This window comes from Aythya ferina (assembly GCF_964211825.1).
Source record: "Aythya ferina genome assembly, chromosome: W".
NCBI lineage: Eukaryota > Metazoa > Chordata > Aves > Anseriformes > Anatidae > Aythya > Aythya ferina.
The window spans coordinates 15920821-15935972 of record NC_140313.1 but is presented as its reverse complement, the minus strand read 5'-3'; the positions used below and the strand labels follow the sequence as shown (position 1 = coordinate 15935972).

General features: G+C 39.4%; 1 protein-coding gene across 11 annotated transcripts in view; it reads left to right on the top strand.

Moving 5' to 3' along the window:
- Positions 1 to 15152, top strand: part of LOC311426254 (nipped-B-like protein) — a 186335-nt gene that overhangs the window by 148919 nt on the left and 22264 nt on the right. For all 11 annotated transcript variants that reach the window (XM_084502458.1, XM_084502459.1, XM_084502466.1 and 8 more), the window contains 9 exons: positions 3464 to 3602; positions 3811 to 3893; positions 4944 to 5076; positions 6662 to 6805; positions 10627 to 10716; positions 10963 to 11177; positions 11273 to 11375; positions 13519 to 13617; positions 13716 to 13862. In XM_084502458.1, coding sequence (XP_084358584.1) covers positions 3464 to 3602; positions 3811 to 3893; positions 4944 to 5076; positions 6662 to 6805; positions 10627 to 10716; positions 10963 to 11177; positions 11273 to 11375; positions 13519 to 13617; positions 13716 to 13862 — 1153 coding nt within the window. The remainder of the gene's footprint in view (positions 1 to 3463; positions 3603 to 3810; positions 3894 to 4943; positions 5077 to 6661; positions 6806 to 10626; positions 10717 to 10962; positions 11178 to 11272; positions 11376 to 13518; positions 13618 to 13715; positions 13863 to 15152) is intronic.

Here is a 15152-nt window from a genome sequence, read left to right as displayed (position 1 = left end):
CCGCTGGACTCTTTCCAGGAGATGCCTGTCTTTCTTGTACTGGGGAGCCCAGAACTGGACACATAACTCCAGGTGAGGCCTGACCAGGGCAGAGTAGAGGGGGAGGATCACCTCCCTTGACCTGCTGGCCACACTCCTTTTAATGCACACCAGGATCCCATTGGCCCTCTTGGCCATGAGGGCACACTGCTGGCTCATGGTCAACCTGTCGTCCACCAGGACCCCCAGGTCCTTTTCGTCAGAGCTCATCTCCAGCAGGTCATCCCCCAGCCTGTACTGATACTTCAGGTTGTTCCTTCCCAGGTGCAGGACTCTACACTTGCTCTTATTAAACCTCATTTGGTTTCTTCCTGCCCATCTCTCCAGCCTGTCCAGGTCTCGCTGAATGGCAGCACAGCCTTCTGGCGTGTCAGCCACTCCTCCCAGCTTTGTGTCATCAGTGTACTTGCTGAGGGCAGACACTATTCCCTCATCAAGGTCATCGATGAAGATGTTGAACAAGACTGGACCCAGCACCAACCCCTGGGGAACACCGCTAGTCACAGGCCTCCAGCCAGACTCTGCTCCTCCGATCACCACCCTCTGAGCTCAGCCAGTCAGCCAGTTCTCAACCCACCTTACTGTCCACTCCTCTATCCCACACTTTATCAGCTTTGCTATCAGGCTGTCATAGGAGACGGTATCAAAAGCCTTGTTAAAGTCAAGGTAGATGACATCCACGGCTCTCCCCTTATCTACCCAGCTGGTGATGCCATCATAGAAGGCAACGAGGTCGGTCGAGCACGACTTCCCCTTGGTGAATCCATGCTGACTACTCCTCATAACCTTCTTCTCTTCGAATTGCTTGGAGACTGCATCCAGAACAAGCTTTTCCAACACCTTTCCGGGGACAGAGGTGAGACTGACTGGCCTGTAGTTTCCCAGATCCTCCTTCTTGAAGACCGGAGTGACATTGGCTATCTTCCAATCTTCAGTCACCTCTCCTCTTCTCCAGGACCTTTCAAAGATGATAGAGAGCAGTTTGGCAATCACCTCTGCCAACTCCCTTAGCACACGTGGATGCGTCCCATCGGGACTCGTGGATTTGTGTGTGTTGAGCCCACTCAGATGCTCCCGAACCACTCTCTCGTCAGCCAGGGGGGAGCCCTTCACTTCCCAAACTCGTTCTCCTCCCTCCAGGGTCTAGGAGTCCCGGGGAGGAGTCCCTGAAGCAAAGAAAGCTTGCAGTATCCCCGCCTCCTCAGCGTCTCCCGTTACCAGGACACCCCCCTCATTCAGCAAGGGACCCACATTATCCCTAGTCTTCCTTTTACTGTTTACATACTTAAAAAAACCCTCTTCTTATTATCTTTTATCTCTTTTGCAAGCCTCATCTCTAGGTGGGCTTTAGCCTTCCTTGTCGCGTCCCTGCAGGCCCTGACAACACTCCTATACTCCTCCCAAGAGGACAGGCCCTTTTTCCACATTTCATAGACCTTCCTCTTCCTTCTGATCTTATCGATGAGCTCCTTGCTCATCCACACAGGTTTCCTGCCCCCCTTCCCCAGTTTCCTACAATTTCCTACTCTTAAGGATGCAGTGATCCTGAGCTTGGAAGAAGTGCTGTTTAAATGTTACTCAGCTCTCACAAGCACCCTTGCCTTCTAGCAACCTAGCCCATGAGATACCTCCAAGTAGGTCCCAAAAGAGATCGAAGTTGTCTCTCCAAAAGTCCAGGGTAGCAATCCTACTTTTTGCCTTACTTCTTCCACCAAGTTCCATCTTGAACTCCACCACCTCATGGTCGCTGCATCCCAAGCTGCCCCCAACCTTCACATCCCTAACAAGCCCATCCCTGTTGGTAAGGACAAGGTCCAGGAGCACCTCCTGCCTCGTCGGCTCCTCTACCACCTGCATCAGAAAATTGTCTTCAACCCATTGTAGGAACCATTTGGACTGTGTGTGCCTGGCTGAGTTGCTTACCCAACAGATGTCTGGATAATTGAAGTCCCCCATGAGAACCAGAGCCTGTGATTGTGAGGCTACTACCAGCTGCTTGCAGAAGGCCTCATCAACCTCCTCCTCCTGATCTGGTGACCTGCAGTACACCCCCACAACAATGTCCCCCCTACCAGCCTACCACTTAATTCTCACCCACAAGCTCTCTGCTGCTTCTTCACCCTCCCCCAGGTGGAGCTGGGTACACTCTAATTGCTCCCTCACATAAAGGGCAACTCCTCCCCCTTGCTTCCCCAGCCTATCTTTCCTAAAAAGGACATAGCCCTCCATGACAATGTTCCAGTCATGTGAGCTGTCCCACCATGTCTCTCTGTGATCACAATGAGATTGTGGCCCTGTGACCATACACAGATCTTGAGCTCATCCTGTTTATTTCCCATGCTCTGCGCATTGGTATATAGGCACATTAGGAAAGCAGCAGGTTCAGTTACACCTGGAGGGATGCAAGAAGAAAATTCCGGATGGGGTATCAGGATCATTACCTTCTCTGAGGAGCCCTTGGATGATCCTATGGGACAACTCGGAGGTTTTTTCCCTACTATCTTCAACAGTGACAGCAGTGACAACTTCACCCAGCACCTCTCTGTCACTTTTAGCTCCCCTCCCTTCCCCCATCAAACCTAGTTTAAAGCCCTGGTAATCAGTCCAGAGAGCTTGCTCCCCAACACACTTGCGCCCCACTTGCTCAGTTGAAGTCGGTCAGCAGCCCACATACCCGGCTTCTCAAAGGGCTGCCCAAGATCAAAATACCCAAATCCTTGGTCCAGACACCACCCCCCTCAGCCAGTCATTTACCTGTCCCGTTCTCCTTCTTCTTTCTGGGTTCCGGTCACCCAGAGGGAGGACAGAGGAGAATACTACCTGCGCCCCTGATCCCTTCAACATCCTTCCCAGGGATGCAAAGTCCTTTTTAATATTCCTCATTTTTCTAGTTGCAGCTTCCCGGGATCCAACCTGAATGACAACAAGAGGATAGTAATTCTCTGGTTTAATGAGCTGTGGCAGAGCCTTCCTAATGCCTCTGACACGTGCCCCAGGAAGACAGCACATCTCTCTGGATAGGTTATCTGGGTGACAAATGGGAGCCTCGGTGCCCCTCAGCAAGGAGTCTTCGATCACTAAGACTCTCCGTTCTTTTTTTGTGGCACTGGTTGTGATGCAGTGCTCTGCCCGGCCCTATGCTCAGTACTTCCCCCAATCTTGACATGCTTTGCAGGGTTGCTTCCCGGGTTTGGACTACTGTCCAGACCCTCAACCTCATCCTTTTCCTGCCTGAGAAGGGAGTCGCCTACAACAATTACCGTTCTATCTTTCTTGGTGGAGGCAGTCTTGAGGTGTGAAATAAATGTCTAGAACACAGATTTCTATCTGTGGTAAAAATTTCCTAAATTTAAAAAATACTTAGGACCAAAAATAATTGTTTTGTTTTATTTTACTGTTAATGCTGTCCTTTTCATATTAACAGGTTAAATAGCAGTGACACTGATGGAGAGCCTATGTATATTCAAATGGTAACAGCACTAGTTCTGCAGCTTATTCAATGTGTTGTGCACTTACCATCAGCAGAAAAAGATTCTAATTCAGAGGAGGAATTGAACAAAAAAGTAAGGAAGATATTTTTAAAGAGACTTTTTTTTTTTTTGTGCAGGTATGACTGTGTGCTTGTGGGTATAATGTTTTATGATGGTGCTCTAGTAATCAGACAATGTAATTTTGTCTGCCATAATTATTTGATGCATGACAAATGTTGATCTGGAAATCATATTTCTGTCTATGCTAAAATGTTAGACTAATACATCTTGTTATTTTTAGGTGGATCAAGATGTGCTTATTACTAACTCATATGAAACAGCCATGAGAACAGCACAAAACTTCCTTTCTATTTTCCTTAAGAAGTAAGTACTCTTACATTCTTTAGTATATTGATGAAACCATCTCTGAATAAAGTCTGTCACACCTAAAGACAAACCTAATTACTTCACAATGCTAAATACCAACCAATAAAGTTACTTATAACAATGTACATTATAGTTCCCTAAGAGAGCTTCCTCTCTAGACAAAACTTTTATGGCACAGAAATTCTGCAGGGAGTTCTTTATACATTTAAGAATCTGTCTGATAGTTTATGTAGGATCCTTTTATCAGGTGTCTGTTACTCATCTGAAGCACAAAAGAGGAGGCTGAATAAATATTTAAGTGGTGAAACCAGATTCATTCAGTCATCAAAATGACTAAAAATCTAAAATCACATTAATTTAACTAAAGTTAGGAATGCTAATAGCTGAACAGAAATATATATAAATATATATATACACACCTGAATAATCAAAATAAGCTTTTTTTTAGAAAAAGTCCTGAGATTTTTATCGTGTTAATTTCTACTGTTAAGCTGAGAGGCTGTTTAGAGATCTAGCCATTTCTCTGAATACTTCTGGTATCATTAAAGACATTAGGAACGTCATGTGTAAGTGAAACACTATCAGGCATGTTACGTTTGAATTTTACATTCTGATTTTAACCTTGAAGAGCATAATACTGAGATATAATTCTGAGATAAGTTGGACCAGACTTCAAGAGTCTAGACTGAATACCTCCTAAATACAGGACTACAGCTTGAGGTTCAGATTTTTTTTTACCTGCCTTGTTCATCCTCTTCATTCAGACTTTAACTCAAAACAATACATGAAAAAGCTTAGAGGGAAAAAATACTACTATCCTGGATTCGCTGCTTTCCCTGCAGTGAAAAAACAGTGATAAATGTTAGAATTATTTGTCCTTAACTGGATAAAATTATTTTTCTGCTAATATTTCAGTTTTTTTCTTTTAGAATTGCATAAAACTTTTTTTTTTTTCCTGATTAAACATAGGATTATTTTTGTTTACATCAGAAGAAAAGCTTAAATGGATCTTAAATTTGCTTACATAATACATTTTCTTCTAAACAGGTGTGGTAGTAAACAAGGAGAAGAAGATTATAGGCCACTGTTTGAGAACTTCATTCAAGATCTCCTTTCCACAGTCAATAAACCAGAATGGCCAGCTGCAGAGTTGCTCCTTAGCTTATTAGGAAGGCTATTGGTAAGGGATTCTTGTTTTTAACTATGAAGACTTATTTCAGTTTCAGCTATTAGAGGAATACATTCTGATAGTTGATGCATACGTGCAGTGTTTAAGGATTTTCTTATGTGTATCACTATTATGTAATATATAAATACTAAAATTTCGGTCAGAGGATGATCGATACGCAACTTGGAAAAGGTCGTGTGTATACTCTTTCTCACAAAAGTCCACTTCTACACTTCCATGACATTTTTCACGTTAAAAAGTGCCATTTTATACCATCTAGTAAGTGCAAATATTTGTTTAGATTAAAGTCAAATAGCTGTAATTGCTCATGTTAAATATCTTCTCTAGACTGTTCATTTAGCACAGAACCTGAAAACAATTAAGTAGATTGCTTTTATACAAATAATAGTACATTTACTTATGGAATGTGAAATGTTACAGAATGTGAACATTTTTGCTAACATATTCTTAGAGAGTTGTTTTACACAGTAATTTACACAGTAATTTAACCTGTTTCTTGGAAAAATATTTTATGGTCCTGTTGCTGATAAAGATGTAGCTTTCATTATATTTGCGTGAATAATGAGAAATACATATTATGGTGGTTAATATCTATGTTATTGCAAAGGATATATCCTGTACTAGACATCTAGTTTACTTTATGGAAGTATATATTTAAAGAAAACTAACAGGCATATTTGTAGAGAGGTTGTGTATATGTGGTGTAATAGTAAATGACATAATTTTATAGTGTGTGAATTAGAATAGGGATATATTATAATAAATATATGAATATAAATAAATATAATTAATATATAAATACATATAAATATATAAATAAATATAAACATAAATATAAATAAATATAAATAAAACACTATAGATAAATATATAGTGTGTGAAGTTAGAATTTTTAATAAGTTTAAACAGTGTCTTGTGAGAAGAATGAAGAAAGGCTGAGAAAGTTGGGGTTGTTTAGCCTAGAGAAGAGAAGGCTCTAGGGAGACCTTATAGTGAACTTCCAGTATTTAAAGGGGACCTACAGGAAAGATTGGGGGAGACTTTTTATCAGGGAGTGTATTGACAGGATAAAGGATAATGGTATTAAACTACAAGGATGATCAAAGGGCTGGAACACCTCTCCTATGAAGACAGGCTGAGAGAGTTGGGGTTGTTCAGCCTGGAGAAGAGAAGGTTCTGGGGAGACCTTATAGCAGCCTTCCAGTACCTAAAGAGGGGCTACAGGAAAGCTGGGGAGGGACTCTTTATCAGGCAGTGCAGTGATAGGACAAGGAGTAATGGTTTTAAACTAAAAGAGGGTAGACTTAGATTAGATATAAGGAAGAAATTGTTTACTCAGAGGGTGGTGAGGCACTGGAAGAGGTTGCCCAGAGAAGCTGTGGATACCCCATCCCTAGAAGTGTTCAAGGCCAGGCTGGATGGGGCTTTGAGCATCCTGGTCTAGTGGAAGGTATCCCTGCCCATGGCAGGGGGGTTGGAATTAGATGATCTTAAAGGCCCCTTCCAACCTATGATTCTATGAGTCTCAGTTGCATAAATACATAATTTTAAAAAATATATGTCCTTCTTTTCTTAGGTTCACCAGTTCAGTAACAAATCAACAGAAATGGCTTTAAGAGTTGCATCACTTGACTATCTTGGAACTGTAGCTGCAAGACTGAGGAAAGATGCAGTCACTAGCAAAATGGATCAAGGGCCTATAGCCAGAATCCTCAAACAGGTGTGTGAGAGATCCCATGCCAGCTGTATTGAGATATATACATTCAGATATTTGAAAATTATAAAGATTTGTTTAAAACAAAAACAAATAAAAACATCTCCACCAAAAAATGGCATGTGGAGAATCAGTTTTCATTGTTCAGATTTCTGAATCAAATGCATTCTATTTATAAGTATCACAGATTTTAGTTGATTGCTGTCTTTCTTGCACAATCTCCCTCATGGTCATATTAAATGGTTAATTACAGTGGTAAAACCAGTTTTACTCTGATGGTACAGAGGAAATAATAGAGCAACCGTTGAATTATATCTTAAGAGGCATTAAAGTTATATATGTATGTATGCATTTGCTGTCACAAAATGGTAATGGGGCTTATGGCATTCATATACAGGCTTTAGAGAAGACTGAGGGGAGATTCATTAATGTATACAAATATCAGAGGGGAGGGTGTCGAGAGTATGGAGCCGGTCTGTTTTCAGTTGTGCTCAGCGACAGGATGAGAGGAAACGGGCACAAACTGAAGCACAGGAGCTTCCGGCGCAATATGAGGGGGCACTTCTTTACTGTGAGGGTGACAGAGCACTGGAACAGGTTGTCCAGAGAGGTTGTGGAGTCTCCTTCTTTGGCAATATTCAAAACCCACCTGGATGCCATCCTGCTCAATGTGCTCTAGTTAATTCTGCTCAGCAGGGGGGTCAGAGTAGATGATCTTCAGAGGTCCCTTCCAACCTCGTCCGTTCTGCGATTTAGAGAGTTAAACTCTTAAGCCTGTAAGGTTAGGTTTTACGTGACGTAGCTGGTATTGCTTTGCTTTGTTTTGTTTTGTTGTTTTTTTTCCTGAACTTGCTCATATATCTCATTAAAGAATGTACATTTGCGTTTCTGCTAATGCAGATTATCAAAATGTCTCCAAATCTGCAAGGGCAGCAACAGTTATCAAAGTGTTGCATGCTTCTGAGCTTTTTACAGCACATACATGTAGTTTGATGAGAAAATCATCAGGTCTTACGTGTCCTCTTAAAAATATGGAGTTGCACATTTCTTATTGAGCGTACAGTTTTCTTTTTGAACTACTAACTACTATCAGAATGATTGGATCTGAGGTTAAGTAGTCATATCAAATTCATTTTATCCAAATTTACCTTTTAGTTACTGAAAAAAGACTCCAGATTTATTGCATGTATTTCAGGATGACTGTTACAGATTTATACTGGAGGAAAAACTTCAACTTTAAAAATTTACAGGCATTCAAATAAAGAATCGAAGCACATCTAGTCCTTTATGAGTCTGATAATTGCCATAAGTTTGTTCGATTAGAATATTGTACTATATATAGTATCAAATCTTTATGTTCCTGGTTTAATATAATTTTTACATTTATGTGGATTATAATTTTCTTCCATTGGCAGTGATTCTGACATTTCTCCATCAGACTTGGTAGGGAAATATTTTAGAAGGATCCCTTTCTCTTTTTTTTATCTCCGGAAGTTAAAATGGTATTGAACGATATTCCAGAAAAACACATATGAATATGGTGACCTGAATTTTTATTTTTTTAACAGGATTGGGCAGTAACTAGGCAATTGGCATTTGCAGAAAATAAAGTTGCTTTGGGCAATTGAGTGCTAAAAGCATTTTTTTCAGATACTCAGTAAGCTTAGCATCAATGATGGTAGACAGTACCATCCATACATTGTGGAAGGTATAAATTATACGGTACCATTAGTCAGGGTAGACAGTGTGTTGTTTATAAATGATTTGTAACATAAGAAAAAATAACTACTTGGAAATGTGTACATGTCAACTAAGATTCACTTTGTTGTTCAGATGGCAAGAAAATAAGAAGGTGCATTGGCAGACATATTCAGATCTAGTCATCAGGAAGAACTTAAATTATTGCTTCTGTTCAGAAATGGACTTACACTTCTACAGACTGTTCTTTCCTGATGAATTGAATACGTAGACTCTTATTAGATGTTTCCTTCAACCCTCTGATATAGTTACTATGGTATTCCCCAGTGACTGATGGATGCTTATAATTTTCTACTGTGGTTTTGACTCTTGACCCATATAATTAGATTTAGGAGAAAATCTCTTCTGTTTTGACTTTTTTAAACAGTACATATTATTTATTGAAATCTGTCATAGATTGACAAGTTGATTTGAACACTTATGCATGCCTCTCATTAATTTATCTCTTTATACTCTAATCTTCTGGACTTGTAACTGTACATTTTTCTACTTGGTGATGTTTGCAAGCAATATTATGTGCTGCATTTGTGGCATGATTGCCAATTTGTGCTGTTCATGCTGAAGTTGATGCTTATAAGTTGTGAATTTTGTTGCTGAAGAAGTTTAAGCCAGAAATTATTCTATTTTTATTATCAATATTGAATATGATTTGTTGCAGGCTTTTTTTTCCCTGTTTGTTCTGTGTTTTTTACTTGCTCAAAAATACTTAAGCAATTAGAATTCATCAAGCATCTTTTTTTTTCCCCCCACCCCATTATCTACAAAATTTAACATTGGTCAAAGGCTGGACTTATAAATCATAATTTGCATATATATTACAAACGTGTATCAATGAACCTATATCAGTATTATGTGCATTGTAAACATACATGTTTTAAACTCTTTAATTAATTCATTTTGGGGAAAAAAAGAAAAACATTTTACTGCTGTAATATGAGCAACTACAAGGACCTGCATATTTCAGTATAATACAAAGGAAAAAAGGTGTGTTGGTTTTCTTTTTATGCTGTTTTGTAAATATTGAGAAAGTTAGTTTCTGACTAATGAACAAGTTCATTGATACTGATTTATTCTCTGTAATCCCTATTTGGGAGAAGTACATTGTCTGTTGATCAGATATAAGATTGTTGCTAGAACTATTTAAGAGATCAGGATATACCTATTTCCCGTACAATAGCCTCTTAGAAAAAATACATTCTCTTCTTAACATTCATACAGTTTAGTTATTTACAACTGTGATACACTAGCATGTCCCATATTACAGTTTTGTACATAAGATACTTTTTGTGCATCTTAAAAGTGCTTGACAGAAAAATTATTATCCTCTTCTGTAGATAGGCTTTATGTAGTAGGTGACTTTTTTTATTTTATAAACAGTGTGTTTGTTCACAAGCCTTTTTAACTGACAGAAACTTAATTTAATTTTAGAGAACACGATTCTTTAATGCTAGAGTACAGAGGTGTTTGGGGACAACCTCTGTAAGTTCTTTCTTAGATGGATTGAGCAAACTTGCTGCACTTTCTCTGTATAGGTGCATTATCCCTGAAAACACATACCAAATATTTTTACAAAGGGATAAGTTATTTCTTTGTGTTTCCCATACTTTTCTACTGTTGTCTGTGTTTTCATATTTTCATTTGACTCTTGTTTTGCCTTTTATCCTTTGTTCACCTGAGAAGTCACTGTTTCAGTGTTTTATTATTAGTGAGAAAACTAACAATGATTTTTAAAGATTAAACTTTGTGTCAGTCTATATCTCATTTAAGCCTTTTTTTTTTCTCACAGAGGATCTTAACACAAGTTCATAGAAGGAAAATTAATCAAATCAGTCAATCTGTTTTAAAACCAGTCTTATGCTGCTTTTAATCTTTTTTTTAGACTTTGGAATCACCAAGTCTAATTTGATTCAGTTTGTATGCAGTTTACAGGTAATTGCTTAAAAATTGTTAATGTTCTGCGATTATCAAAACAACTAAGTTCACTGTATTTTATATATGGATATACGGATTGTCAAATGGTAATTACCACTGAGCAATATTCTGTTTTACAACTATCTTTGTCCTGACAGGTTTCAGGAGGAGAAGATGAAATTCAACAGCTACAAAAAGCTTTGCTAGATTATCTTGATGAGAACACAGAAACCGATGCATCATTAGTGGTAAATTTCAGCTTTCTAATAGTGATTGTATATAAAAATAATTTCAATAACAAGTCTACTGAATAAAATTACTTTCAGTCATGTATATTAGTGTTTCAATTAAATTGTCACCCTAACATATACTGTTGATTGTCTTTTCCAAAATATGGTTGAGGTATTAGACTCACTCTCATTATAAATCAGTTCATCTTCCTCTTCTCTATCTGTTGTTTTTTGTTTTCTGTGCATCCTGCTGTATCTCTCCAGTTTTCTCGGAAGTTTTATATAGCTCAGTGGTTCCGTGATACAACTATGGAGACAGAGAAAGCAATTAAATCTCAGAAGGATGAGGATTCGTCTGAAGGAACTCATCATGCAAAAGATGTTGAGACCACAGGAAAAATCATGCATAGAGCAGAAAGTCGGAAAAAGTTTCTTCGTAGCATCATTAAAACTGCTCCATCTCAGTTCAGTACATTAAAGTATGTTTCACTACTGCTGATTTCTTAACCATGCATTTGATGTTTTTAACTGTTTTCTATAACATGTCCTAATTAACGCATTGGATTTGTTGCAGGATGAATTCTGATACTGTGGACTATGAAGATGCATGTTTGATTGTTCGCTACTTGGCCTCTATGAGGCCATTTGCCCAGAGCTTCGATATTTATTTGACACAGGTAAACTGTGCCAGAATCATATCACAGAATATCATAAAATCATATCATACAACAGCTTGGGATGGAAGGCACCTTAAAGATCACCTAGTTCCAACCCACCCTGCCAGGGGCAGGGATGCCACCCACTAGATCAGGTTGCCCAGAGCCTCATCCAACCTGGTCTTGAACCTTTGCAGGGATGGGGCATCCACAACTTCTCTGGGCAACCTGTTCCAGTGCCTCACCATCCTCTGAGTGAAGAATTTCCTCCTAACCTCTAATCTAAATCTCCCTTCTTTTAGTTTAAAACCATTTCCTCTTGTCATTCATTATCTGCCCAAGCAAAAAGTTGTTCTCCATCTTTTTTATAAGCTCCCTTTAAGTATTAAATCAATTGAATCGAGGGACAATCCCCTCCCTCGACCTGCTGGCCACTCCTCTTTTGATGCAGCCCAGGATGCAGTTGGCCTTCTGGGCTGCAACTGTGCGCTGCCGGCTCATGTCAAGCTTTCTGTCCACCAGAACCCCTGAGTCTTTCTCTGCAGGGCTGCTCTCAATGAGTTCTTCTCCCAGTCTGTGCTTCTGTCCAGGATTGCCCCAACCCAGGTGCAGCACCTTGCACTTGGCCTTGTTGATCCTCGTTAGGTTCACATGGGCCCACTTCTCAAGCTTGTCCAGGTCTCTTTGGATGGCATCCCTTCTTTCTCTTGTGTCAGCTGCACCACTCAGCTTGGTGTCATCTGCAAACTTGCTGAGGGTTCACTCAATCCCATCATCATGATCTCAATCAGCCAGTTCTCTCAGGACCCTGGGATGCATGTCATTGGGCCCCATAGATTTGTACCTGTTCAGTTTCATCAGGTGGTCTCGAACCTACTCTTTGCTTACATTGGGAGGGACTTTGCTCCCCAAGCACTCCTCTACAGGTTTAGGGAAATGAGAGATGTGGGAAGCCTGACTGGCAGTGAAGACTGAGGCAAAGAAGCTGTTGAGTACCTCAGTCTTCTCCATGTTTGTTATTACCAGTTCTCCCTTGTCGTTAATCAGATGGGGTATACTCTCCTTGGCCTTTCTTTTCTGGCCAATGTACCTATATAATCTCTTCCTGTTATTCTTTACATCCCTTGCCAAGCTCAGTTCCATCCATGCCTTGGCTTTCCTGATCCCATCCGAGCACATCCAGACAGCATCCCTTTACTCTTTCCAGGCCACGTGTCCCTGCTTCCACTGCCTCTGCATTTCCTTCTTGCTCCTCGGTTTGACAAAAGTCCTAGTACAGTGAAACACAATGGTTTCTGACTCCAAACACATTTGGGGTAGTGTGCAATATCTGTTCATTATTGAGCACAGGTATTTAACAGGTCATGGTAACACCACATACTTTCATATTCTGTACTGATGGCATAAGTGCTTTTTTTCTTTTTCTTGTATGCATTTCATACATCACATTGCGCATATGTTATTTTGTCTGTGTATGTATATGGCAAAATCATTACATTAGATGTACACAGTAAGAGGATAATTACAAAATGTTAAAACCTTTTCACAGTTTCTGTAAGATGCATGCTTATTTGATAGTGCTAACTCATGAAATGTATCATAATTTGATTTGAAAATATAAGCCAATTTGGTCATTTGCTTGCACAAGTGCATGTTACTCTCACTTTGGAAGCCATTGTTTGACCAGTGTGGTTTCTTTCCTTTTTCTGGGAAAAGAGGACTAGCATGTTGGCATGGTGACATGTTTGAACTCTAGCAATGGTTTAGGTTTCATTACTTATATTAATCTGCATACAGAGCAAGTCATAGAGTTACAGTGTCCAAATCCAACTTTCCTGTTAAAAGAGCCATGGTGAAAGCTGCATCTGAATGGCAAAAGTACAGTTTAAAACAAAGGGATGTAGAGTGAGCATATGGAGCCTGTATAAATCCTGTTTGGACTAGTCTTAGAGATCTATCAAATATCCATGCTCAAGTCATCAGTGCCATGGAACATCATTTATGTGCACTTCTTCACTGTCTGAGAAGATGTATTCAATTTTTAGTAGACAGCTATTCTTATTTTAGTTAAATAGTTTGTGTGTTATTCTTGTGCATTTTTGCCTGTGTTAAACATTATTACTTTCCCAAAGCAACTGAGATTTTTTTTTTGTTCTCTTAATAGATTCTGCGTGTACTTGGTGAAAATGCAATTGCTGTTCGAACAAAAGCCATGAAGTGTTTGTCTGAGGTTGTTGCTGTAGACCCCAGTATTCTAGCCAGGGTAAAAAAAAAAAGGAAATATCTATCATGCATACTTTTATCATGCTTAAAATAAATCCTTATTTCTTATTTTGGATGTGTTTTATTTGTTCTTTTTAGCTGGATATGCAACGAGGTGTTCATGGACGGTTAATGGATAACTCCACTAGTGTACGAGAAGCAGCTGTGGAGCTGCTTGGCCGATTTGTGCTCTGTCGTCCTCAGCTTGCTGAGCAGTATTACGACATGCTGATTGAAAGAATATTGGTACAGTGACTTGTGATATTTATAAGTTAAATGGCACTGGGATTTTTTTTTTCAACAGAGTTTATATGTTTAATAATATGGAATTATCACTCCAAGAGTAAATTGTATTTTATTGCTTTAAGGAGCATCATCCTTGTAAGACCAACCCTGTAATACGCATCACTTGTTTTGAGTGGAGTCTTTTTTACATCAGAAAGTTGTATTGCAGTAGAACCAGGATTATGTTCCTTTTGATTCCATTGTTAAGGCACAAATTAGGTGAAACAAAAAATTATTCCATGTTTGAAGTTTGAGATACGAGTCTCTGAAGGCAGTTCAGTAGTGTGGGACAATGAAGAAAGATCTACAACACAATAATCTAAAGTTGCTAATTGTAGTCCAAAAGAAAGAGAAAAACTGCTTTGTTTTTCTGTGCTGTTTTAGCGTTTTAAAAGGTTTTCTGTTGTTTTTTTGTACAAAAAGTGTTTTTTTTTTGTCTGGATATTTAGATATAGTTAAATTAAAATTGTATTTTAAGATAACACTAGCTTTTAGGATCCATGTCAGGCAGCTTTTTAGTCAAATACTACTCATTTGTTATGGTTACATGATAAAACATGTTCGTGAAGGGCTTTAGAGATAGGTAGCTTCATATGCTTACATGTATAAGCATGTGTTGTGGTTTAACCCAGCCAGCAGCTAAACACCACACAGCTGTTCACTCACCCTCCCCCCTCCCTCTCTGGGATGGGGGAGAGAAATGGGAAAGTGAAGCCTGTGGGTTGAGATAGAGACAGTTTATTAAGACAGGAAAAAATAATAATAATGATAATAGCACTACTACTAATAATGTGTACGAAACAAGTGATGCACAATGCAATTGCTCACCACCCGCTGATTGATGCCCAGCCTAACCCTGAGCAGTCCAGCCCCCCCTCCCCCGGCTAGCCACTCCTATATATTGTTCAGCATGACATCAGATAGTATGGAATACCCCTTTGGCTAGTTTGGGTCAGCTGTCCTGGGTCTGTCCCCTCCCAGCTTCTGCTGCACCCCCAGCCTGCCCGTTGGCTGGACAGAGGAAGTTGATATGTCCTTGGCTTAGCGTAAGCACTGCTCTGCAACAATTAAAACATCGGGGTGTTATCAGCAATCTTCTCATCCCAAACCAAAACACAGCATTCTACCAGCTACTAGGAAGAAAATTAACTCTGTTCTAACTCAAACCAGGACAGCATGCATAAAATAATTCATCCTGCCATTCAGATTAAATGGGTTTTGAATAAGATGAAATGAAACTCCTCATCTATC